The sequence below is a fragment of the Lynx rufus genome, unplaced genomic scaffold, assembly GCF_022079265.1.
Source record: "Lynx rufus isolate CCGP_SWC_20201006 ecotype Redwood Valley unplaced genomic scaffold, mLynRuf1.p SCAF_1, whole genome shotgun sequence".
NCBI lineage: Eukaryota > Metazoa > Chordata > Mammalia > Carnivora > Felidae > Lynx > Lynx rufus.
In genome coordinates, this window is record NW_025814823.1 from 231,136,655 (window position 1) to 231,163,300 (window position 26,646).

The following is a 26,646-nucleotide window of genomic DNA, read 5'->3' on the forward strand; positions in this document are numbered from 1 at the left end:
CTGGAGGGGCGCGTGGGTGGCTCAGTCGGTTAAGTGTCCAACTTCGGCCAGGTCTTGAACTTGCGGTTCATGAGTTCGAGCCCCACGTCAGGCTCTGCGCTGACAGCTCGGAGCCCGGAGCCCGCTTTGGATTCTGTGTCTCCCTCTCTCTCTGCCCCTACCCCACTCACACTCTATCTCTCTCTCTCTCTCAAAATAAATAAACGTGAAAAAAAATTTTTTAAATCAGTACTGGATCCCAGTGAGAACTGGAAAGCGGTTTTGAAATATTGTCAAGAAAAAAACACAACGGTGTCAAAATTTCAAAATTTTGATCTTTAAGCTTTACGGTAAGAAGGGCCTTCACATGTTGCCATTTTGAAAATTAGATTTTTGCTTTGCGAGTATCTAAGATGTTGATGGAAAAGCAGTAAATCCTCTATAGACATAAATTAAGCTACTGAGTGTAGAGCTGTCATTTTATCAAGGAATTTATTAATCTTTCTAATGTGCCGGAAAAATTCTTCAAGAGATGACTGGAAGGACATAAGGACTTCGGCCAGTTTCTAGAACAACCCAAGCCCAGTATCCTCAAGACTTATAATTGCAACTCCTCAGGTTCTTTCTTTTCTAAATCACTTGATGTCAAGTTGGGGTAAGAAACAAACAGGCGGAGGTTAAACTCAGCTATGATACTGTCTCCTCCATAAATCCGGGCGTTTGCTTGTTGACGTTTATATCGACAAATAAGGTCTCTCTTCATGAGGTCCCCTGACCTCTCTGAGACACTTCTCAGACACTCATCATATGATATCTGTCCAAAAACAAAGGCACAAATGGGAAGAGAAGCAAAAATCAATTGTGCAAAAGTGGAAATCGATGCACATGGCAGTTGCTAAACAAGAAGTGACTAAGTTATAGCTATTGCTGGGATGGATGTCCACATCGGGAAATCCTGCAGAGCGGCGCCCAAACTGAACGTTTCCTCTGTGCCTCCACTCTTCCACGAGGCTTTACCCATAACATTTTAAATCAAAACCCACAAAAATACCCCAGAGACCAAAGGCAGGGAAAAAGGATTGAATCAGGAACAAGAAAATTCCCTAAGTTTAATGTGAGTCTACAGCCATTCTTGTTTCTTACTTTAAGCAATTAGCTGAACCTTATCTGCTGTTTTTTAGTGGATGACAGCAGTTGGGATGATGTTATTTATGTCTAAGAGAGCCTTAATTGCTTGAGCAGAAAGAGTGTGATCAGTTTCTTCCCCGTTCCTATCTCTCCCTCACCTAAGCTGTTCCTTCCCCTGTCCCGACCCCGTCCACCCACCAGGCTCTGGAAGGGAAGGAAGAAGAGAGGCGAGCATAGCCCAGCCTGGCCAGTGAGGTTTTAGCCTGTCGTTGGTCCTTCTCTCGTGGGAGCAGTGATGTGGTTTGCTCAGAAGAACCACCTCGCAACTGAGAACCCCTGGCCTGGGCCTAGCCTCCCCCAGCTAACTCTTCTGATTTCTCCATCAGCCTCAGGATTCCACTGCTCTACTGCACATAAGTCAGGGTGGGTGCAGGTTTTCTGCCTCTGTAGCATAGGTAGTTTTGGAAGTCTGGATTCAGAAGAAGCGTAGGCTTTGTGAATATACATTTCTGGACAGGTCTTGGAAGGGGCTCAGGCAGTGGATAGGCCTGGGATCTAAGCTGTTGGAGCTCCACGATCAGTCCATCTCTGCCGCTGAGTCTGTGTATCTGCTGAAGACACCAGTCCCTGCAAACCTCGCCCTCCAGAGAGTCCACGGTCATGCCGAGTGGGTAGTTCGCTTCCCAGGCTTCAGAAGAGAGAAAGTGGGGAATGCCCAGCCCATCAGCCATCTCCAAGGAAGCTCTCCCCACTTGCAAGCTCTGTGCCTTCTAGTGAATTCTCAGCCTGATCTTGTAGATTCTGGACCTGAGACATGCTAACCCTGAAGACCGTATTTTGTCTTTTGTCTCACATAAGAGTGTAACAGTCCTGGTCTGACACCACACCTCCCAGACCAGGGCTTCTGGTTCCTTCTATCAGTATTCACCGTCTCTGTTCATTCCTCACCATTGGCTAGCACTGTGTCCACATTCCAAGCAGCTGGAGAGGAAGAGAGAAGAGGAGGGCATAGCTTCAGTATTCCCAGGTCTTAGTCACATGGCCATACCTCCCTGCAGGGGAGCTGAGAACGAGGCTAACCAAAAAACAGAGTTTTTATTGCAAAGTGGGAAAGTGAACGAGAAGGCTACTGAGATGCTTACCCCCACCACATTCACATGAGGTGGGCTAACACCAATGGCCTTTTGGTATTGGTAGCCAGTATTTACAAAAACCACATTCTTCAGAAGATCCCCCAGTGCTTTCATTAAATTGAAAATCCTCCTACAATAATTTCCAGTTGGCTTCAATTATGAAGACTGTCTCGTGTCCATGAATCCTTGGTCCATGCAGAGAGACCAGTTCAGTGGGGAATGAGGAAGGACAGTAACTTTTCAGACACTTCTTGTCACTTGAGCAGTGCAAGGTATATTGGCTGCACCCCAGGGAAGAAGTGCGGAGGTCGTGGGGTGTGGATACACCTCAGACATTTCCTGTTGTTGCTCCTTGTTCTGTTGCAGCACGGTGCCCCTGACAGGCTGTCAGCAGCCCCCTGTGATGAAGCTGAAATAGGGAACATCAAAAATATAAAATATAAAATACACATCAATTGCTTTTTTCTCGGCACCAGTCTGTACTGTAACACCCCCATCATCTCTCCCTTCTTGTTTAACGACATGTGATTCTCTTGGAGCCATCGTCATAATCCTATTAGCAAATGGCCATCCCTAGTTACTTCATTCATTCATCCAACACATGTTTATTGAGTCCCTACTCTAGCCCAAGCTCTGTTGTACGTAGTGGAAATACAGAAGTTAATATCTACCTATTGGATTAACTTTTCCAAATACACCATGGCACTTCAGCCGTGATTTCTTGCTTGCTTTATTTTATGCTTCTCTTTCTTGAGACCTATTCCAAAATATGTTTTTCTTACTTAATATCCATGCTTCCTATTACATCTTCTTTGAGTGAGAACCTTATTCTGTTGATTTTCCTCTTGTTTCTTCCGCCTCTCCCAATCATCATTCCTCCTCTGTGGGGACACATTCTCTCTGTACTTCTGTCTTAAAAACAAGAAATGTCCTCTCCTGCCCATCCTCCTCCATCTTCTGCCTTATCACTTCCTGTCCTCACATTTCCCACCCTCACAGTCACATTTCTAGAAGGTTTGGAGTTCATGTATCGTGCCTGCTTTCTCACTTTCTGTGTTAGGCTCTCACCCCCAAAATCTGACATGATGTCTGTCCTCATGCCTCTCTTGAAATTGCTCCTGATCACAGTGTTCAACCAGTTCCACTGTCCATGTTCATCAGGGAAGGCTTCCAGCTGAGCCAAGCAAACCTAAACGTCCAATGATACAACTTGATAGAAGTTTATTTTCCTGTTCCTGCAACCATTCTGGACAGGTGTTCACGTGGGCAGATCAGCTTTTCTCTTTGTGGACGTTCAGGAGCCCGGAACGTCACAGTCCTACCGTCTGTAAGGCTGTAAGACCTGCCACCATACTAGCAATGGCACATCCCCATCCCTCCGCCCTCAATGGGCTAGATCCCCATCACATAGCCATAGGAAGCTGCAAGGCAAGCTGGAACATGGGGGTTCGGTGTGTGTCCAGGAACAAAAGGAAATGGATTTGGATGAGCGATTAGCAGTCCTGACCATCTCCTCCTCCCTTGCATGATCTCCTCTGGGCTTCTCTGCCCCCACTCCTTCCTGCCTGGTTTTTCTCTGACCTCCCAAGGCACTCCCACTCAGTCTTTTGTGCGGGCCCCTGGTCTTCCCTGAGGCATCTTTGCTTTTCTCCCTATTCCTTCTATTATAGATGAGCTTATCTGCTCCCTTGTGTTAAAAATACATTTGAATGCCAGTGGCATCTACATTTATTTCTCTACATGGTCTTCACTCCTAAACTCAAGCCTATATACACAATGCATGTGACATCTCGACTTCAGTAGATCACAAGCTCTAACAGTCCACACATCCAACAAGCCACTCTCCATATCTCCCCCAAATCTCTTCTTCCATTGTCGCCCATCTCAGTAAAGAGCACCCACTTGGTGGTTCTTTTCAGAAGTCCGGGAGTTATCTCAGGGTACCTCTTTCTTCCTTATCTCCACTGTACTTTCCACCAAGCCCTACAGGGTCTATTTTCTAAATATCTCTCAAGTCCAGCTACCTCTCCCATCATTACCTCCAGCACCATCATGGTGGACCGCTAGTCCTGGTCCAGTTGCTGCCTGATTGGTTTTGTGGAATCTACTTTACCGTCTTCAGCCTGTTGTCCATTAAGCATTCAGAATACACTTTTATAAATCCAGTTCTAGCCTTGTCAGTGTCCTGCTTTAAAACTCATCAGTAGCTTCCAGTATCTCTCAAGAGAAAGCCTTACTCGTCTCTCCAAGCTCACCTCCCTCTACCTCTTCTCAGTCACTTGCAGCTACTCTGGCCTCCTAGTTCCTGTCTGTGCTCTTCCTTACAGGCACAAAGCTGTGCCCACTTCAGGGCTTTTGCACTGCATGGGCATAGGTTCATTCCTCCGCAAAACATGCCTTTTCTCCTCTCCCACCAAGCCTGTCTATTTCCATCTCATTTTAATGGTCACTTCCTCAAGGAAATCTCCCTGACTCTCTCCAATCCTCCAAGGCGAGTAAAGAACCCTTACAATTACTTGTACTTTTTCTTCATGGCTCTTACCAGAAAAGTAATGTGATGTGATCATGTCTTAAATGTCCATCTCCCCTCTATCTCCCCCTCAGGAGCCATTGCTACCTCCCTCTGTTCTAGCCCCTGTGCCCAGAACAGTGCCAGGCACTTATTAATGTTTGTTAAATAAACCCGGCAATGTCCCCACTCCAGAGCTGAAGCTTAGCAGAGGACACGTTCAGTGACCCTGCTTCCATGTCCACGGTCTGCAGCATGTTTCAGTAGGGGGGGATGGGAAGACATCAAGGTTGGGGCCCGGACTGAGCTTTGAACTTGCTGATCACTGATGAGTACAGATGTAAAAGACTTGACTTTTCAGATGTCAGAATGGGGCGCACTAGAAATGAGACATTTGAATTTGTCAGACACTGGACTTTCATCAGTTCACCCCGAATTTAATTTTGCAGCACGAACTGGAACGCAGAGGGCATTGTTAAAGATCATCCACCTCAGGTCTTTGTTTTAAGGCCTCAGAAGGGACACCAGGGAAACAAAAGAACTGAACTGGTCTTATTTCAATTTTCTGAGCGTTTTTCCTGTATTCTGTTGGTACCAGTTAACTACTGGTCGTTAACAATGGCACGCTTTCTTTGACCAACTTCTGTAAATTTCTTTCCAGCCTGTTGAGTCTTCTCAGTCATCTTGATTCTTCAGAATTAGACCCATGGCAGTAAATTGAATTCCTGAAATAGATTTAGTTGGTATTTGCTTTGAAAAAAAGATGGTACGGGTTTCCCCCACTATCCAAAAGTAGAGTGCTCCTGTAAAACCTTTTGTAAACTGAAATCGTGTAAAGTGAAGCAGCAATTTCCATTTCATAAAAGCAGAAATCCTCTGTGGATTTCTTCCATTTAGTGAAAACAGGTTCTAAGGTAAGTCCTTCATAAGGGAAAAAATGGCGTCAAGTGAACTTTTGGATAGAGGGGGAAATCTGTACTATAGAAGAAGCTTCTCCGTGTTTACTGTACCTTTAAGTAGCCAAATCAATTTAATTAAATTCCATTAGAAGCACCAGAGCTGAAACAAACTAATGAAAACAACTGGTATGTCAGGTGGTATCTATTTCTGTATTAAACTGCAAATACTCCCTTTTGGCCCCTAAGATTTAGTTTAAATATTTAACTCTACTAGGTTTTGTTGTCGAATTGTTGATGGAATTAGTTTTAATGAATCTTTAACAAACACTTTACCTTAAAAAGAGATGGGAGCTTGTTTTATTACAGCAAAGGGAGGCTGAGATTTCATTGACATGCAGACTCTGGCCTGGGCTTCAATCACGCCCGCCACGAATACCCTACTTCCCTTTTTTTCTACAAAATACCTTTCATTGAAATAAGAAGTACGTTTGCATAACTACCACTAATTTGGAACCTCTTCTCTCTCTGCTTCATGTGATTACATTAATGGGTTTATTCCACTTAAAAATGACTGGAAAACTGGCACAATGTTGAGCAATCAAGTTTTTCCTCAGTGAGCCATAATATCTTAGCTGGTTGCCTTTTCAAAGGATGTCAACAATTCATGTTTTGACTTTCATCTGAAAAATAGGTTCCTGATGAAGAAGTCCTGTTAGTGCGTGCAAGAAACAAGCTGTAAGCGTTCCAGTTTGAATGAGCGACTGCGCTTGGGTTGCTAAAAGCCCAAAGGGTTTCTACCACACTTCCTTTCTATCTCAGGTCACTCAAAGCAAATTAGAATTGACAAGCTTTATGGACTGAGAGCCTTCAAGGACAGCTAACGCAAAAAACTTGTATTTGTTACTTCAGAATCAAATAGTCTGTGTGTGCCTACTGAGAAATCCTTGTTTAGAGGCCAAGAAAATCTCATCAGATTAAGGACGTTCCAGAGCTGTTTTCAAAAGGGAGGAAAAACGCCAATGACCGTAGATGGGCTAACAGTGTCCTAGTATGTATCTTGGGTTCCCCCTGCCATCTATCTCAGTGGAAATAACAACTGTTCTCCATTTTCAGGTTAATTGTTGACTGGAGCTTTTGTCCAAGTCAGAGATGTCACTTAGCATTAGAAAAGATTTATTAAATCTAAATTCTAAGTATAGAAGAGAAGACTTACAAAAATCACCTTGAAAATGGAGCTGTCAATGGGAACATCGCCATTTAACTTACCATTCAATGGGTGTTCACTCACTCCATCATCCTCCACCTGTTGCTGTCTAGTTTCCAAAGGGTTCCTTCTTCCAGAGGTCAGAGACCTCTAGGGAATTCACGTGAAATTCCATTTCCTTTAATCGCATCTCCTGAACTATGTAACTGAGGATTTGGTATCTAACCACTTTTGCTCTCTCTTTTTTTTTTAATTTTTTTGAAAGTTTATTCATTTCTGACAGGCAGAGTGTGAGCAGGGGAGGGGCAGGGAGAGAGAGAGAGAGGGAGACACAGAACCCGAAACAGGCTCCAGGCTCTGAGCTGTCAGTGCAGAGCCAGACACAGGGCTCGAACTCACGAACCATGAGATCATGACCTGAGCCGAAGTCGGATGCTTAACCAACTGGGCCACCCAGGCGCCCCAGCCCTTTTTCTCTCTCTAATCACCAGATCCTCTCAACAGCCCCTGAGATATTTACCCTTCCACCATCTGTTTAAACTCTGTAGTATATACATGGGGTAACCTCTCTCCCTCATCCTTTTCCTCCCCCTCCATCTAACAGTGTCTTTCTGTCCTTCTGCATCACTTCTCTGATTCAGCATGGAGGCCAGGGGGTTGGGGGCTCAGCTGGGTGACAGGATGTTTCCTGGAAGTTGGGGGGTCGGGGGATAAATCTTCAAACACTCCCCCATGGTTCAGCTTCACTCCATCTTACCAAACTGCTCTCCACACCTCCTGTCGGAGTGCCCTGCATCCCACTTTCTGGGGCAGTGATGCTGGGCACCAGTGTTCCCCGCCCAGGAATGTCCCCACAGGAGACCCATTCAAAAACCATCCCTTCAGTCTGGGGAAGCACAGTCCGGGAATAGGTATGGGCTTCCGGACCCAACCTTAAAGGAAATTGGAGCAAAGCTAACAGAAAACATGACACGTCCTCCCTTCTCCCCTTCCTTCCTGGCTCTCCTGAGCATTTGTGTTTGCGGAGAACTGAGTGTCTGTGCCGTGGACAGGTGCTGGTGTTTTCTGTGCTGCAGGAGGCAGTAGAGATGGGGTGGGCTCAGTACGTGCTCTGAGAGCCACGAATGGAATCAGCGCCCATCTGGGGCCAGATGTGGCAGGTATAATGGTGCCTCAAATTATCTACAAGATGGTTAAAGAGGAGGCTGTTTTCTATACCTCACACTGAAACAGTGGCAGCTGAGGAAGAAATGACCATCTAAAATGGAGCAGGCAAGCCGTAGGCCTTTTTTTTTTTTAAGTGCCGTTTTACCTAAATAAACTAACACAGCCTTCAGCCCAGCGGTAAGCGTGTCGTAAAAGACAGCTATACCGACGGCAGAAGATGATACTGATGAGGTTGCCCTAAGCTAGAACAAAAACATCATAAAGATCTGATAACCTTCATTTGTTACAGGACAATGGAGTATAAGAACTATAGAGGCTGGCTATAAAGAGTATGTCATTGATTATCATTTTGTTTTACAATAATCAGTGCAGTCCTCTTAAATCACTGGGTCCAACTACTATTTCTTAAGCTTCTCTGTGTTGCAGGTACTATGCCCAGGGACCTGGGCTTCAGAAATAAGCGAGGCCCGACCCTACCTCGCAGCTGGGGAGACGGGACCGCGGCGGTCCGTAGCGGGGTCGCAAAGTAGTTTGTTCATAGTGAAGCAAAAAAATCTAGAATAGCAATGCTAAAGGCCCCCCCACCAAATCTGGGAGGCATAATCCATTTAGCAATAGTGATTTAATGAACAGGTACTGCCCTGCCTCCTCTTTACCTCGCACCAAAGTGTGCAGGATACGTAAGATCTGTCAGGAAGAGGTAGGGAAGGGGCTGTGCCAGGTTGTGGAACTGCCTGATCCGAGGTGCAGACATGCGAAATTGAATCACATGGCCGGTGGGTGCTGGGTAATCGGGTGTGATTGGGGTTCCGTGTGTGTGTGTGGCACCTCTCGGCTCTGAGGTTGGGACCTATTTTTGTTCCTGTAGACGTCAACCTTGAGAAGGCCTTTTCTGACATTCCCCAGGGAAGTCAGACATTCAGGGCCTCCTAGGATTCAACACTTGAAAACGTATTCTGAATCCCTATTAGTCACCACGGCCTGTGCACAGAAACTTCAAACCAGCAGGTCACTGTCCCTACATCACCCAGGGGGCTTTTGAAAATACCAATGCCCGGGCCCTACTCAGAACAATTTAAATGGGGATCTCAGGGCCTGAGACCCAGGCATTACTATTTTGAAACCTCCCCAAGCTGATTGAGTATTTTTGCCCTTAGTTTATGGAAAAGAAATGGAGGCAGACATTACCAGGAATTGTGATACTCACGTAGACCAGGGGAGAAGGGCTGATTCCTGGCGACCTTCTCATTTCAGCTGTCGGGTGACAGAGAGGCCCCAGGTAAAAGCAGTTTTCAGCCTTGACAAAGAGCTCTAGCTAGCCTTTGTGCACAGACCTAACAGATTCAGGTGCTGACCTCTGCTGCACACTTTCCAGAGTAAGAAAATGGGAGCAGGTGTGTGTTACACTACCCTCATGCAGACCAATCTGGAAGCCACTTTGTCCCTTCATCTGAAATCTGTTAGTGGAAGTCTCTCCCATCAGATAGTCTTCTTGGAGGTATCTACAAGATGGTCCTAAACTTAATATTCCTATACATTGGAGACCTCCAAGTACTTAAGGGGAAGATGCGTAAGAACTAAACGGAGTGACCACCAGATCCACATATGGTGAAGACCAGTTTCGAGACCATGAAGAAGAACGTTGCCCGGATTCTCACGAGCTCTGAACCATTGAAAGTACCGATACGGGTGATAGTAGCTTTGGGGAATAATACAGTTTCATAAAGAAACAGGCTGGGAACTTTAACACAGAGACTGCAATTGGTAGAAGGACAGTAAAAGGAGAAGATAAAGAAAATCAGATTATTCCTGGCGGCAATTTAAAGTTCAATGACTTTGAACTCCTCTTTCAGGTTTCTATCTCTATCTACTTGGAACAATTGAACAACCTCTAGTTTTAAGTTTAATGTGTTAAAAATAAAAACCAATTTGAGGCACAGATATCATATCACCTTTTTGACAGCTTGGCTGGGTCTTGAGCTGAAGGGCACAACTTCTCGGTCATTCTCCTGGAGGTGAAAGACAGACGTTGAAAGAGTCCTTTATCGTCAATATTAAGGATTAACGGCCCTTTCCTATTTGCTGTGGCTGTCCTTCATTCTGTTTTTCTTCCTTGAGGTTTCTTATCGAACACCTAGAAGGCAAAGGGGTGATGCGAATGGGGACTGTGATCGAGCACCTGGTAGACTAAAATTCAGGAAAAAGCGTCTGGTCTACAGGGAGTTAAAATGTTAAGAAGAAAAAATAGTAATCTAAGAGGCAAGTGATGTAAAAGATATGTGCCCAAGTTGTGTGTGTTTATGTAAACCACTTCAAGCCTTCCTGAATGGCCCTGGGAAGTAAATGAATAATGAATTGATTGCAAGCTGGCTAGATAAGAAATACACACATGGCTATTTGGATAAAAGGAATGTCAGCTTAGTAATAACTTCCCAAAGAAAATATGTCTTCATGTCCCTTCTTCTTTGGAAAGCAAAAAAAAAAAAATTTTTTTCAGAAAAAAATGTTCGATTTTGCAATTTCAAAAAATATCATACACTCAAAGATCTGGAGGGTCATGAGATTTCTTCTCAAGGTAATTAATCATTCCACAGAACTTACCGATTGATCTGTACCCTTATCTCTAGCATCTGATACACTGTTTTCCATGACATTGGGAAGTTCCTACCATCAGAGTTAAAACTGTGGGGTCCCTTCTAGGCATGGTTGCATGTAGCAATGTGAGAGTTCCATGTTTTAGTCACGGCACCTTCGCTCTGGATCAGTGAATGAGAGAGAAGGTGGACATGAGCTGTAACCAGATCACCCCTCCTTGCTCCTGTAGTGGTTTAGGAAACTTCTCTAATCAAGAGCCTTAACTGGGTTTCCACTCTGCCCTGTTCCCTAGGCTCCCTCCTCCGACCTCCCTTCAAAGTTTCTGTGTTCACATGCATACAAGTCGTGGGCTATGTGCAGAAGTGTCAGAAGCAGGGTGGCCTTCTCGGAGCCTCTAAACATCCTCCTCATCCTCCTCAAGTGTGTGCTAATCCCCTCACCCACAGACAGCCTCCCTGCAAGGCCACATCTCTGTCATGCCTTTGCATTCCCAGAATCGGGTCTTACGAGGGATTGGAAAGCTTTTGTTTGGTGCATCCTTACAAGAGTTTCTTCCTGAGTGAGCAGTTTCAGTATGCGCTTTCCTGGTATTTCCTGAGATGTAAGTACTTCCGTGGTCCCGTTGTCATCTAAGCATCATGGAATCTGAACTGCTGAGCAAAAAGATGCTTTGTCGTAAGAGACGTTGTAAGAGATGTTGAGCAATCCATTGCCGTCTCACCAAGTAAAACCAAACCAGATCAAGAACTGTGCCACATTTCTCTCTAGCGCCTCCTTTGGTCTTAAAACATACAAAATGTTAGCTGGTAGACTTATTGGGAAATATTTTATTTACCTTAAATGACATGTGGAGCATTGTGACTTCTTCATGACCGAAGAAGCCAAGGTTTTCATTAAAGCTATTTCCTGAACCACTATGTGGAACCCCAAAGTATATCTTCTAAATTGTGAAACAAACATAACGTGATCTGCCTCTGTTGATCATATTCAAGGATTTTTGTGGTCAACAGAGCTTTACTTTCAAAAGAAAGGAATATATTTTTTAAACAATTTTTCTTTTTTTTTTTTTTTTTTTTTTAAATTTTTTTTTCAACGTTTTTTATCTATTTTTGGGGACAGAGAGAGACAGAGCATGAACGGGGGAGGGGCAGAGAGAGAGGGAGACACAGAATCGGAAACAGGCTCCAGGCTCCGAGCCGTCAGCCCAGAGCCTGACGCGGGGCTCGAACTCACGGACCGCGAGACCGTGACCTGGCTGAAGTCGGACGCTTAACCGACTGCGCCACCCAGGCGCCCCTTAAACAATTTTTCAAATTGTTCCCATACATGAATACACTTTCTCGGATGCATACGCTTTTGAATTAGCTCCCATCCTGCACGTGCTCTTGTAAGACTGCCCCTTCCCTCTCCTTGCCACCACTTGACAGAGGATTTAAGGGAAATGCACAAATTCCCATGGAGACATTTTCTTCTTCTACCCTGACACCTGCCCCTTACCTACCATGCCACACTCCCACCTTTCTCTGAGGAGGATTTATGCCTTCCACCCCTCATCACCTCAGTCACCACAACTGCATCGCTCAAGACTCTTGGGCCATCTGTTGTTACTGGACCATTAGCATTTAAAGATTCAGGATAGCCAGTAATCTGCCCCAGTAACCCACCTTCCTTTCACCTGCTTCCCATCCCTTTGCCCCTTTAGCCCATGGTCTGCTATCAGCAAAATCCCCTGTATGCTTTGCCCACCCCTTCTTCTTGCTCTGACACTGGGATATCCCTGAACACACGCTCCCCACACCCGCCACCCTGCTGCCCTCTCAAGTGGTGGCTGTTTCATTTGCCACGCCCCTCCCCAAGGAAAAAACCAGCATCTGTGAAGTACCCTCACCCCAGCAGCCTGTGACCCTTTTAGGATCTGCAGCCACCAACTAGTTTTCATTCTCCATCTCCTCAACATTTACACTTTCCTTTGTCCCAGGCATAGATTCCATGGGCTTCCATGACATTCTGTTTGCACTCCCTGTCTCCTTCCAGGTTGCCTTCCTGACCACCCCCATCCAATTCAATCAACTCCACACCTGCCACAGGGCAGCTGAATTTGGCTGGAGAAAAATAAGGAACGATGCGAACCTGTGGTCTCATTGTAAATTCATTGCCACGTGCCTTAAGTCGCCTCTCAGCATTCTGGCCTCCAGACCGCCTGGCCATGGTCATCTTGCCCCCCACTTACCTTAAGAACCATTTCACACACCTTCCCTCCTTCCTCTCTTTTGTCCCCCTCCTCCCTTTTGTTCTCTAAGCTCCAGCTCTTCCTCACACTCCGCTGATGACCTCACTTCTCACCCCACCCAGAGAACATGCAAGAAAACATGAGAGAATGTCCTTAGCCTCCCGCCACCAAATCTACAGCCTCCTTGCTGCATCTGTGACCACACAACCTGGCTGTCCTCCTCCTATTCCATGGCGCATGAGCCCATTGTTCCCAAATCCTCTCCACGCTCCTCCCTGAAATTCCCTGCAGCTTCTCGCTTCCTCTGTGGTATCACCGGCTCTTTCCTCCTCTCTGTTGAGTCACTCCCAAGGAAAGAATGAAATGCTCAGTATCTCCCAGGTGATCTATGAAAATACCTCTTTGTCACTCAAGTCTCTCCAAGCCCCATTTCTCCACTCCCCTTAATAATAAAACTCTGTCAAAAGTGGTCTGGGCTCACCCTTCTCCTTCATCAATTCTCACTATCTGTGGAGCCCGCTCCAGTTAGATGTTTGCCAACCTGACCAAAGAAAGTACTTTTGCCCCAGTCATAATGGCTTCCATGTTCCCCAGGCCAGTGGCCAGTTGCTGGTCCTGCCTCTCATCCGGTTGGTCTTCTCCTTTACCCATGAGCTTTCCTAATCTTGCCTGATCTCATACCTTCTTGGTCCTCCTCCCAGCTCTCTCTGTCCCTTCTCAGGCTCCTCACACCCTCTAAATACTAGAGTATCCCAGAACCCATTCCTGTGTCCCTTGTTTTCTTCCTTTATCTGCATTCACATTTCTATCCATTCTCCTTGTTTCAAATAACATCTCTATGCTCAACTCCAAAATTTTATCTCCAGCCCTAAAATCGCTCTTGAAACCCTGATTTGCAGATTCTGGTTTATTCTGTATCTTCTCTTTCATGTCCAACAGGCATCTCTACCCAACTTGTCCCAAATGGCAGTTGGTTTCAACACCTAAAGCTACTTCTCTCCCAGTATTCCTTGTCTCAGTAAATAGCACTTCCAGTACCCTGTTGTTCATACCAGGAACACTGGGGTAAAGCTTGACTCCTCTCGCCTACACCCAACAGCCAGGCCATCAGCAAACCCTCCAACATAGATGCCATATCTGCCCATTGCCCATCATCTGCTGCTATCCAAGCCAGGGTTGTGTCTCCCTCGTCCAACGGATAGTTTCTTCCTTGGTCTCCCTGCTCTCCCCAAACTGTTCTAGTCACTCCGAAGGCTTCTTATCTTTCTGGAGCCTCTTGATCGCTCCTCAGCCACAGGGACTTCTGGTGGCTCTCACATGCGCTTAGCCCACGTCCACCCGCGTTCCCATCTATTCTTCCCGTGGCTTGGAAGCCCCAGCCTGCGTCTTCGGTACCTGGCACCTTATCATCCTCCAGGTCCCTGCTGCAATGCTAAGTGGTCCCAGAGCAACACACATTCCATAACCGTATCCCATAAACTAGCCACACCAGCATCTCCACACTCCACGCTCCTTGATCCCCTAACCTTGCTTTATGTCTCCCTTCAAATACTTACAAGTGTGCCACATTTCAGTGTTAATATTTCTTGACTTGCTTCGTGTTTGACTTAGGTGTCCCATTAACTGTCTAAGGCTGACTAAAATGGGATAATAGTATCCAGCCTATGAGATTGTTGAGAAAGTTTTGCCTTGTGGTAAAGGTAGTGCTAGGTAAGCGCTAGATAATAGCTTTTAAAATAGCATACTTCTCACCTTGGCTTTTTCCTACCAGCCAAACAGAATAGGAATAAGAATTAGATAAACAAAGACAGAAATACTGAAATGAGTATGAATTTTATTCTTCATTAACTTCCGTCTATTTATGCTTGCAATGTTTCTTTATAGAACATTGAGTCCCTTAAAAATCTAAATATAATCAGAAACAGAAAAAGCCAAAAGAGTTGAAGTGGTTGCCTCTATGAAGCAGGAGTGGGGGTGAGGCAGGTGTCTGCTTTTCTTTGTTGTAGTTTTAGGTCCCTTTGACATATGACTTCGATGCAAATGAAGTTGAATTAAAAAAGAGAAAACACTGGGAGGATATACATGAACATGAGTTCTTGCCGGGGTGAAGGGAGGGTGGAACTCCTGGCAATTTTTTTTCTTCTTTATGCTTTCTAAATTCACAAAATATGATGTACAATGTGTTTATTTGGCTTTTATAATGAAAAAATGGTACATGTGCATTTTTGTATATTAACTGAAGGCTTAATGGAAGACTTAACTGGTAGGACACATTTCGAATATGCTCTAAAGTGAACAATATAGTTCCTGGGTTAAACCAGAGAACATACCCATCGGGGCGTGAAGACACAGTGACGGTCACGCTAAAGGCCTTGAGCAGGTGGGGCCGGGGCGTTGGCGGCCAAGGAGGTTGGAAGCAAAAATGGGGGATCACCTGGCAGGGAAGATGCTGCTTGGCATTGTGATTGCAAACTGATTGGTCCTCGGGGATAAAAAGCGTAAATACTTTTGGAAGACTCCAAGGCAGTTGAAAAGAGGGCCAGACAGAGCTGGAAGCAGGTAGGTAAAGATGAGACAGTTTCAGGGTCATCTAACATTTTTAGCATCATGTTTTCGTTCAAATCTTCTGGCCATTTATTCAACGTTTGGGAAGGAAAGCAGGCCCGCCCCGTGTCAGGCTGTCTGGAGGGAGCAAGGTGGGTGTCTGTTCACACTTGTCTCTGGGAACCTTGATGATCGATCGAGCAGGGCTCAGTGATCTCTTCTGACAGACTGCAGAAATGCTTTGCAAGATCTAGCGTTTGGAACGTCGCAATGTCAGGTGATGAAGGATCACTCCACCTTCCCCACTTAATGGGAGCGTGCTGTCTGTTGCAGGACGGATGGTCACAGTATCACTTTGTAGCCTCATCCTCAACCATCGAGAGGGATCGGCAAAGGCCCTACTCTTCCTCCCGCACGCCTTCCATCTCCCCTGTGCGTGTGTCTCCCAACAACCGCTCAGGTAAGCGACGCCTGTAGCCAGCCAGGCCTGCTGTCCCTTGGCCCCAGAGCCCTCCTTCCCACCCCTTAGTTGACTCCCACAGGAGGAGAGCTGTCCGACTTGGACATTTGCTAGAAGTCTCAAATGAGTCTGTTTTCTTTCATAGCGGTGGTGACTTTGTGTTGTGTTTACACAGACTCAGAGCAAATCTCTCAAACAGATTTCAAAAAATCTCTAACAGGTGTTAGACCTGCATTTAGTCAGCGACAAGAATAAAGACAGCTGTCAGATGTTTGCAAATCAGGGTTTTCTATGCACCTTTTTCCAACTTGGAATAGTTTGAGTAACATTGTATTGATTATCACTGGAATAACAGAGTAGTGGAGAAAGGGCATGCTATTTCTTGCTCTAGAATGACATACATTTGAATATCCCATTGAGGGTCTCATTACCACCCCATATCTGATTAGCCTGTTGTTATTACCTTTAAACCAGCTGATAAATGATAAAGTCTTGTTACGAAGCGAAACCGTAACTTTTAAGTCACTCAGTTTAATTTTCTTTCTGGTTTTGTCACATTTCTGTGACATTTCACATTGGGAGCATTTCACATTGCTTACATTTTGAACTAACTGTTCTTATTTACTTATAAAGACACTTTATACCCTTTTACAATCACATTATATACTGCCCAAGATTAAGGAAAAAATTAAAGGCAAAATATGAGCACATCATTTACTAAGTGACATAGTCTTTATTGTTTTTATTCACAGTGTAAGTTTGAATTTTTTGTTTCTGCGTTTTGGGTTTTGTTGTAAGAAGGAAGCATGGATAAATAATCCTATCTATATGTGTGCACACGCACACACACACACATACACACACACACACACACACACACAGAGCTATATAGGCTTTTATTTAAGAGTGTCTCCTTGCTCTTTGCTGCCCTGGCCCTGGTGAGGAGCTACGAGACCTGCATCTCGGAGGGCATGGTAGAAGGGCACTCCCCTGCCCTTGAGATCACTTGCCATAAAACTTTATACTGCACTTTACTGTCAAAATGATGGGGAAAATCAGACATGAATGGGGAATATTTGACTGAAATAAATCACTCTCTCCCAGCCCCATGAAAGCTTCTATTTTTAGTGTGATGTTACTGCTGCTAACGTTTAGTCCCCCACTAGATGAGAATCAGAAACCTCCGTGTAACTGGAGAAACTTCCACCTGCCTCAGAAGCACAGGGGTGGCCTTTTACATGTCTTACCTCCATACGTCCTTGTTTTTGTGTTTTGTTTATTTTTTGAGAGAGAGAGAGAGAGAGCGGGGGACGGGTAGAAAGAGAGGGGGACAGAGGATCCAAAGTGGGCTCTGTGCTGACAGCAGAAAGCCCGACACGGAGCTCGAACCCATGAGCCCTGAGATCATGACCTGAGCCTAAGTCAGATGCTCAACCGACTGGGCCACCCAGGCACTCCTTACCTCCATATGTCTTAGAAAGATAAAGACCAGTGAGTCTGAGAAGCACGAGGATGGGTTCTTTCTAAAGCCCTAACTGTGAAGAGCCCCTCATTGTTAGGAAGATGCGAAATGGCATAATGGATTGGAAGATGCCTGGAAGGAGAAGCGGTGGCTTATCAAGACGCTATCCCAGCCATTCAGCTAGGCCACCACCCGGTATTTCCTCGTGAGGCACATTGAAGACATCTAGCAAACACTTGTTGGCGTGATTGGATTTTTCCAGGAGTACGATCTTAGTTTCCTAGCGACTCAGACTAGTGTGTGAGGTCTTGAGATAATTACACACTTGACGTAGCTTAATAAACCCACCATCTGCACACTATTAGGTGCTAATATTGAGAACTTTGGTCAAGAGGCTCCAAAATATTGTCCCTTCGTGGTTTCCTGGCAGTGACTCCTAAAAGGCTAGCCTTTATGCAGGAAGACCTAGAAACGAAGGAGTAAGGGCAGGTAAAGGACTTTCCCAGGAGAGGACAACAGAGAACTGAAGATAAGAGAGGGGCAGAGGTGGAGGAGGTGAGGGAGACACAGTGGCCGATGTTCTGAGAACACCCAGGAACTGGATGCACACAGCCCAGCCACGTTATGTAGAGCAAACACCATTTTCTTCCCTGTCTCCCCAATAGACTTAACACCCAGAGATCCAGAGATTCCGATCCAACAGGTTCTGGGTGGGGTTCAAGTATCACTATATTTTTATAGTTTATTTATTTTGAGAGAGAGAGAGAGAGAGAGGATGAGAACATGAGCGGGGAAGAGGCAGAGCCAGAGGGAGAGAGAGAATCCCAAGCAGGCTCCACACCATCAGCACAGAGCCCAGTGTAGGGCTCGGTCTCACGAACCCTGAGATCATGACCTGAGCCGAAATCGAGAAGTCAGATGTGTAACCAACCGAGCCAGCCACCCAGGCGCCCCTCAAGTACCAGTATTTTTGAAAGTATTCCAAGGATTTAGTTCTAATGGGAGGCCAGGATTGAGAACCTCTCAGGGTTTTGAGAGCTGAGCAGGGAGCCTCAATTTTGTTTGGATAGGTTTGAGAAGCAGGCAGGGCGCCTCTCGGGAAAGGATGGGGGCAAAGGCCCCGTCTGTTTCTCTCCTCGGCCTTTGGCTGTGATGTCTGCTAAGCACTCTGCCTCTGACACCGGTTTATTTGCATGTCTGTTTCCTGACCTCCTCGAGTTCAGAAAGTGACATGATTCATGTTTCTGTTCCCAGTGTCTAGCGTAGGGATTTGCCCATAGGAGATACTAAGCTTGATGAAATGCACCAAGCGGCTCAGACACGGAAAAGAAAAGGACATTGAGGGAACAGGCAGGCCCGGTGGGCTGGAGCTGAGGGATCCTGCAGAGGGTGTGAATGATAAGCTGAAAGATATACTGAGGATTGACTGGAAGGGGCTTGGATACTACTGGCAAAGAGGGCTTTATCCAAAAAAATCAAGAGTTCCCCAGAGCTCCCCTAGCCTTAATAATTACCAGGTATGCTTGTTAAGTATGGACTCCTAGACCCACCCCCTGAAAATTCATATTCAGAAGGTCTGGGGTGGGGCCCTGGAATCCCTGGATTCTAGATGAGTCTTAAGGTGAAACAAGTTTAAGAAGCACTGTCCTCGGGCATGGAGGCTGGGGACAGATCTGGGACAGAAGAGTACCACACCCGAGCTCTACTGAGATAGGGGCAATTGTCTAAGCTCTAGACGCCAAGTGGTGTCACTGAGGAGCACAGACAGCGGCTGCCTCACCGCCACCCACACACTCAGACCTGCACTCCTTCCGACCCATCTCGGCACCCGTAGGGCTGTTCACCTGCTGCCGACCGATCCATTCTATCTTCTAAGAAATCTAGACCTCTTTCTGTTTGCTTCCCTACCTCCAAGGTTAGTCTCTCCTCTATTCTGAGGGCACTTTAAAAACTCGCGGACTTCCCAGAGGGATCCTTTAATTACAACCCATTGTTTTAGATATGGAGACCCAAAGAGATGACAGGGCTCACTCCCTGGGTCCGGGGTGCAAGGCGTGGGTAGGAGATTGCTCGGGGCATTCATCAAGGATGTCTTTGCGCACCCCTGCCCCAGCCCCCTCCACAGGCTGATCTGTGCAAGTTGGGTCACGCCCGCCCCACAGAACATCCTAGCTGCTTCCTCTGACCTCCTTTAGGGCAGTCTCTGAGTCGCGTGGCGTTTAAGTAAAACCGCATTTATTTTAATCAGAGATTCTTCAGCATCAGTACCGGCGCCTCTGAAACACCTGATTTTTAAAAAGGAAGAAAGGAAGAAAGGAAGGAAGAGGGGAAGGGAAGGAGAGAGGGAGGGAGGGGTAGGGAAGGAAAAGAGAAGAGAGGAGACAGAGAAAGCAAGCCTGATCTCATCTGAAAACTGTCCTGTGCACCTTAGGTGGGTCATGTCCCCATCAGGGTGTCTTTTAAGAAAGATGGCCTCAGGAGATCGCCTTTAATTTCCTGCCCCCAAGCTGCATGCTCCCGTAACTATAAAGCACCGGAATGACAAGGACAAGGGGAAGGGGTAAGACAAGAGCCAAAAGAACGCAAATCAGCAGGTCCACGCACACATAGTGCTTCAGGTTGAGTCACATGTCTTCAGGACCTTAGCTGTTGGTGTGAAAAGCTATCCGTGCTGCAGAATGAGACACACAAAGTCTTCCTTTTGATTTCTTTATGTAGCAAGTGCCCCAGCTTCACCTCGGGAAATGATCAGCCTCAAGGAAAGGAAAACAGACTACGAATCCACTGGGAGCAATGCCACTTACCACGGGACTAAAGGAGAACACACTTCCAGGAAAGACACCATGACAGGTGAGCTCAGCTTCCTGTGTATTCTCCTCAGAGCCCGTGGCTTGATCCGGGACGGGGCCAGGCCGGGAGACTTCAAACCATGCTTGACAGCTCAGCAGGACTTAGCAGCCAGAGGGTCACTTGAGAGCTTGACAGCAAGGATTCTCAGGAAGTGGGGACGAGATTAAGCCAGAGGAATATAACTGAGCCTCTTATACCTGAAAATAACTAAGAGAAAATGTTCTCTATGCACATTGTATTCTCATTCTTTACCTACCCCTTTCCTTCTCATCTGCTCATCTCGTAACATTCCCTCAAATGAGAGAGAGGAGTCACCATAGATTTTCTTCTTGACTGACATAATCCAGAGTGGAGAGGACCCAAGATGGTGGGTGCACTATGCTTTGCTATTCTCAACAGAAGGAAGGGAAAGTGGATAAGAAAAGAGGGGGAAGGGAGGGGGGGCGGTAAAGAAAGAGATTTCAATGAAACCCTCAGAACTCCTGTGGAGACATTTTCTCTTCTTGACATGAAACCAATCTCTTATCGTGACAAACTCCTAAGAAGATTCATTGAAACCAATAATCACACTTTCTATACGGAGGCATTGATCTTTTCTGCTCTTTATCCCTCACTACCCCGATCATACCCATTGCCTTTCCTTTCTCATTAGCTGGGACCCCATCAAGGCAAAAATTGGTGCCCAGCACCACCCATCCAGCATGTGCTGCTTGGCCTTTCTCATGACCAGCCTTGACCTTAACTCCCCTTCTGCTCTGAACAACTCTCCTTGGGGCAGTGTCACTGTTCCCATTCCTCATCCCCTCCAGGCTCTCCACACACTCCTCCCTGTGCTGGTTTTCCCCTCCTCCAAGAGACAGGACTTGGAGGTTCTGCCGTAGAGGAGGTTGTGCCTGGAAAGCAGAGCTTCCAGAGCCATCGGGATCTCTAACAGGGATTCCACACCCTTTTTTTGCCACGTGGACATAGAGACGGATCCCCCTTGAAAATAGGCTGTGAGGCCATTCACAAAACTGGGGTATAAAGGGAAGAATCCTAAACAGACATTGAGAACTTCTTATCAAGAGGATCTCCAAAGTGTGAGTTTCTCAGATATTATTTAGGTGTAGACCTGCAGGGAAGCAGAAGAGACAAATTGGATGATTTATTAAGGTGTCTTCCAGACCCGGGCCATCTAAGATAAATCTTTCTAATGGTAAGTGCACTTACCCCAGAGGCAGTGTTTTCCATGGTAACCGTGCATGACTGCAAAAAAGAAAAGCACAGTAAACAGATGCTCCCGATGCAAACTCGCAGGTCAGCACTCTGCCTCCACGTATAGTCCCTACCAGGGAACGTCTCAGCCTAATGCCTGAACTCGTTATGCAGGATATACCTTCTTATTCTTACGTGCTGCTTTCCCCCCTTAAATGTTGGCCCAGTTGTAGACGAGCATGAACAAAGAAAGCTATGAATCTGAATGCCGAGTCCCTAGAGCCAACGCATTCAGCAGAGAGTCTTATTTGTACCAATTACTCCAGAGTAGTGACACCACATCCACCCGCCGCATTCGTTTTGTGGTTCTTATTGCCCCAGGTGGCCACATCACTGGCTGTCTGAGATGACCCATTGAGATTATAATTACAAGAATAATTGTGAAACTGTATTGTTATTTAATTTTTCTTTCTTGCCCAGTAGAATTATTCAAAAGGCTTTTTTTTTTAATGTTCATTTATTTATTTTGAGAGAGAAAGAGAGAGCTTACGAGCAGGGAAAGAGCAGAGTGAGAGGGAGAGAGCAAGAATCCCAAGCAGACTCCGTGCTGTCAGTTCAGAGCCCGATGTAGGGCTCCACCTCACGACCTGTGAGATCGTGACCTGAGCCGAAATCAAGAGTCAGACACTCAACCAACTGAGCCACTCAGGCACCCCTCACAAGGCTTTTAAATGTGGGTGTTTTTATGTTGAAATATTTCCAATGGTACATAATCATGCCCTGCACACATAGTAAAATAAACAATAAAATCTAACATGTTTCCAGATGTTTAATCTTCCCAGAAAATGGCAGGGAGCTTGGTAATTCCAGTATTGAGGTATATGTAATTTTTCAAACCTGTTTAAGAGGCTTAACCATCTTTGCTTTAATGTACTTTAAACAATTCAAAAATACGCTATCAGTCATCTAGCACGCCTAGAAGAGCAGAGGTCTTTATTGAACAATATGTTTATACAGGATGGTTGCCTTTAAGCCGAGTTCTGTGTAAAAGTTAGTTGCTCTTATCTACAGTGATGGTAGTGGTGGTGGAGTTGCTAGTGGAGGTGATGATGGGGGTGGAGGTGATGACGGTGGTAGAGGAGGTAGAGGTGAAGTTGATGGTAGTGGAAATACGGTAGTGATGGTGGAGGCGGTGATGGTGACGGTGGAGGTGGTGATGGAAGAGGTGGTGATGGAGGAGGCAATGATGGTGGTGATGGTGGTGATGGTGGGATGGAGGTGTTGATGATAGAGGCGGTGATGGTGGTAACACAGGAGATGGTAATCACCAGGTGGAGGTGGAGGAGGTGATGGTGGAGGTGATAATGGTGGAGGTGGAGGAGGTGCTGATGGAGGAGGTGATGATGGAAGGATGGAAAAGGCGGTGATGGAGGGTGCAATGATGGTGATGTTGGAGGGGGTGATGATAGAGGCAGTGATGGTAGTGACAAAGGAGATGGTGAGGGTAGAGGAGGTGATGGTGGAGGCGGTGATGTTGGAGATGGAGGGGGTGATGACAGAGGCAGTGACGGTGACGACACAGGAGATGGTGATGGTGATGGAGGAGGTGGAAGAGGTGATGGTGAAGGTGGTGACGGAGGAGGTGGTGACGGAGGAGGTGGTGGAAGGAGGAGGCATTTACTTACCACCTTCCACAGTGGCATGAGTGAGTCCCCAGCCAAGCCAGGTGGGAGCCAAGGTTTCATATAGGAATGGAGAGGACGAATGGCCAGCCCCTGCTCTACAGCACTTTTGCTTGTGTCCATCATTTCAGTGTTCACCTGCAGGTCACATCTCTTGTGACCGCCACATCAAGAGCAATACCTTTTCTCATTCACAAATATCCAGGGGACACTTACAGTATAGTACCTTGAAAAATATCTGAAAAACTGCCATCTCCCTTGTTTCTAAGACATCAGAGCATGTCCTACCGTTTCCCCCAAAGAGAACACTCCCTCCACCTTGGGAAAACCATGGGAAGTTTCACGCTCAAAATGCAGCATGGGACAGCTTAAAGTGAAGCAGGCCCTTGCCTGGGCTCAAAATCTCCTCTCCTGAGCCCTTAGAAATGAAGATCCTTCGAGGTTTTTGGGCCAGCCTCCCCCCACCTACCTCTTCTGGATTCATTATCGAGCTGAGATGGAGTCTTTTGAAATGTCTCCTCCCTTAGTGTTCTCTTGCCACCGAGGAGCCTGCAGAAAGCCGATGTCAGCTCTTCATTCAGGCATGCAGAACGGTTATAGCTATTTCTTGAGGTCATGATTCCCTAGGAACGTTACGTGTTCAGAAGCATGCATTAGAGGAGGGCTGTGTGATCCCAGCAGCTGCATGGGCTGACTTTAAAATTCACCCAGGGGATTTTGCCCTCCCATCTGAGGTTCCCAAATGCCTTTACATCAAACGGTCCAGCCCGTTTTTGTCAGTGTCTCTCTTACGCCCTTTTAAAGCCATTCTAATCTTCAGTATGTTGATTCAGTTGGAAATCGGGGCCCATACAGAAGAAGAAAGGCATTTCCTCATGAGTGTGCTCTTGGGTCAGACATACAAGGGCAGAGCATCCATGAAGACATCTGCTTCATGTGTCTGCAGAAGCTACAAGTTCAATCTCAGCTACACAGCCTCCTATAAACAGGTGAAGTGGACCAAAGAGCAGGAGGAAAGAACTTCCAGTAGGAACATCTTTAGCCCAGAAGCCACAACCATGACAGGAAGGGGGAGCAAGTCAAGTACGAGTGCATGATCCCCCCCAATTAAAAAATGCATTTTGTTCTGAGTCCCAGAAAAACAAAATTTCACCTTGATGTGACATTTTCCATCAGCAAACCATAGCTCTGAGGGCCTCGTTTCTCAGGGTTACTCATTCATTCGTTCACTCCGCAAATAATGCTCGCTCCAGGAGCATCCACTGAGTTCAAGCACTGTCCCAGACGTGGGGATACTGATTTCTGGCCTCATGGAGCAGTGAAGGGAGGTGATACACAAGGAAGACACCAGAGCAAGCTCACCCACAAGCTAGGACCTCATGGTGTTGAGTGTGATGGAGAAAATTAACAGGTTCAGAAGCCACAGGGTGCTGGGGGCGGGGGGGCAGAGTTGTTTCACAGGGTTGAGATGGGAGACTAAACTAAACTCCCCACCACCACCACCACCAAGGGGAGGCAGTCCAGAGGGCGGGGTGGGGGCGAATGGGGCAGGAGTGAGTTCCAGGGAGAGGGCAGCCAGCACAACATTCCGGAAGCCGAACAAACAAACTCTGCGTGCTCGACCAAGGAAAGAGGGCCAGCATAGCTTGGGCTTCCTTGACGAGAGAAGAATGGAGGGAGACACTGTGGAAAATCGGACAGGGCCCCGATCGTGCAGCTTTTGCCACAATCACCTTGGCAAAGCCTTGCAGTGACATGATCCGGTGTGCCAAGCAAGGTGGCGCTGCTTTGGGGAACAGGAAGGATGGAGGAGCAGCGTTGGGGAGGGCGGAAGCTGGTTGTCAAGGAAGATTCGACAGCAAGGGTCTAGGCAACAGTACAGAGAGAGGGGCGTCATACACCCAGCCAGAGAATATGCCAGGGTGGTCTTCAAAATCTAGAACGGGCTCTCAGCTCTCACTTCCTAAGCTGAATTTCCTGAGAGGACTTTTACTGCACAGCTATTTTGTGCTTTTAGTAAGAGTCACGGGTGGGGTGATAGGTATGACTGGCCTTGTGTCTTGAGTTAACTGTGGCGGTGAGAGAACAGCTATGGTGTGTCATATCCTATTTTATTATTCCACGGACACAGGAAACTAAAGAAACGCTTTTCTTTATTTCTAGAGTATTTTAGTATAGGTGCTGCCGAAGCGAGCACATCTTTATTTCTAGAGTATTTTATACCCCAGTGACACTTGATACTTTTTTCCATAGCTCTCTTAAATCATGACCTTTTAAGGGCTATGAGGGGAGTGGTGCCCTGGGGCCTTCCTCTGGGCCTGAGGCATGAGCCCCGAGGGTTCTAGGAAGGTTCTAAGTGAGTAGGTGGGCAAACCCTGCCCGTGTCTTTGGAAGCTGCTGGCCACCAGAGGAGACCTTCCTTCCTTTCGGCTACACCACAGGCCGCTCACAAGACAAGGGGAGGGGCTCCTGGCCCTGTGTCTATTGGGTCCCAAAGCTGCAGCCTTCCAGAAGCACAGGGCAGAGGCAGATGATGCTTCCTGCCCATCCTTGGGGCCTTTGAGAAACGAACTGTCTACATGATGATGAAGCACTCTGTGAGCCCAAATTAGAAACTGCATTCCTGTCGTTCTCCAGCTCAAACCTAAGCTGCTCATGCAGATTCCTGCATGCTTCGATGTGGGAGACAAACCTTTATTACCCGCCAGTTCTCACCAGAGAAGAAGGCAGTCACCCTGGCAAGATAGCCGTTGTTTGTTGCCCCTGCCCTGACCCTGTGGACAGTCTGAATGTTATTGCAAGAAACCCACCTGCTGTGGGGATTGTATAGAATCGCTGTTCATCTTTCTTAATATCTGCATGTAAAATGAAGTGTCCAGGGCCGATGAATTCTTCCCCTTGGCAATGGACCTTGGGATGGTCCCAGAGAAGCCAAGCTTTGTCAGGGCAAGAACTCACCTTGATAACCGTCATTCCTCACTTGAAATCTTGCCCTCTTTGCTAATACTTTTTGTTTCCTTCTCGCTTTCAGCTCAAAACACTGGAATTTCAACTTTGTATAGGAATTCATATGGTGCGCCCACCGAAGACATCAAACATAACCAGGTAAAGGAGATGCCCGCATTTGTATTCATTTTCCCCTTCGACTTATGTGAAAGAGCCTGGAATTGTAAATTAATAAATTAGCTTCTGCGTAACATACATAAAGGACCGAAAAAAGAAAATCGCCTTTCCTCCACTCACATTTCACATACCATACGTGGGGTGACCACGGTCACCAGAACAGCCTCAAATTTGAAAACAAACTTTGATTTCACTACAGCCACCTGCTCGGGGTAGAAAGCAAGTTCTCGGCTATGACCCACAACCAAAAGGCTCAAATACACAAGTGGACACAGTGTGTAATTACTAGACAGGGATTAGGTGGCTCCTGTAACCCAGCCAGTTCTCACATACAGCTCGTTATACATGATGGTTTCCAATAAAATAAAGACAAGTGCAATAATGGACAATGAAATAACCTGCATCGAGGAATGCCTCGCTATTCAGTCTAGTTGGGGAACCAGCAGCCTCAGCACGGCCCGGGAGCTTGTCAGAAAGGCAGAAGAGA

General features: G+C 46.5%; 1 protein-coding gene across 2 annotated transcripts in view; it reads left to right on the forward strand.

Annotated features, from left to right (window-relative positions):
• CTNND2 (catenin delta 2) overlaps positions 1-26,646 on the forward strand; it is a 777,587-nt gene that overhangs the window by 743,847 nt on the left and 7,094 nt on the right. For both annotated transcript variants that reach the window (XM_047074403.1, XM_047074404.1), the window contains 3 exons: positions 15,722-15,848; positions 20,029-20,160; positions 26,068-26,141. In XM_047074403.1, the coding sequence (XP_046930359.1) occupies positions 15,722-15,848; positions 20,029-20,160; positions 26,068-26,141 (333 nt within the window). The remainder of the gene's footprint in view (positions 1-15,721; positions 15,849-20,028; positions 20,161-26,067; positions 26,142-26,646) is intronic.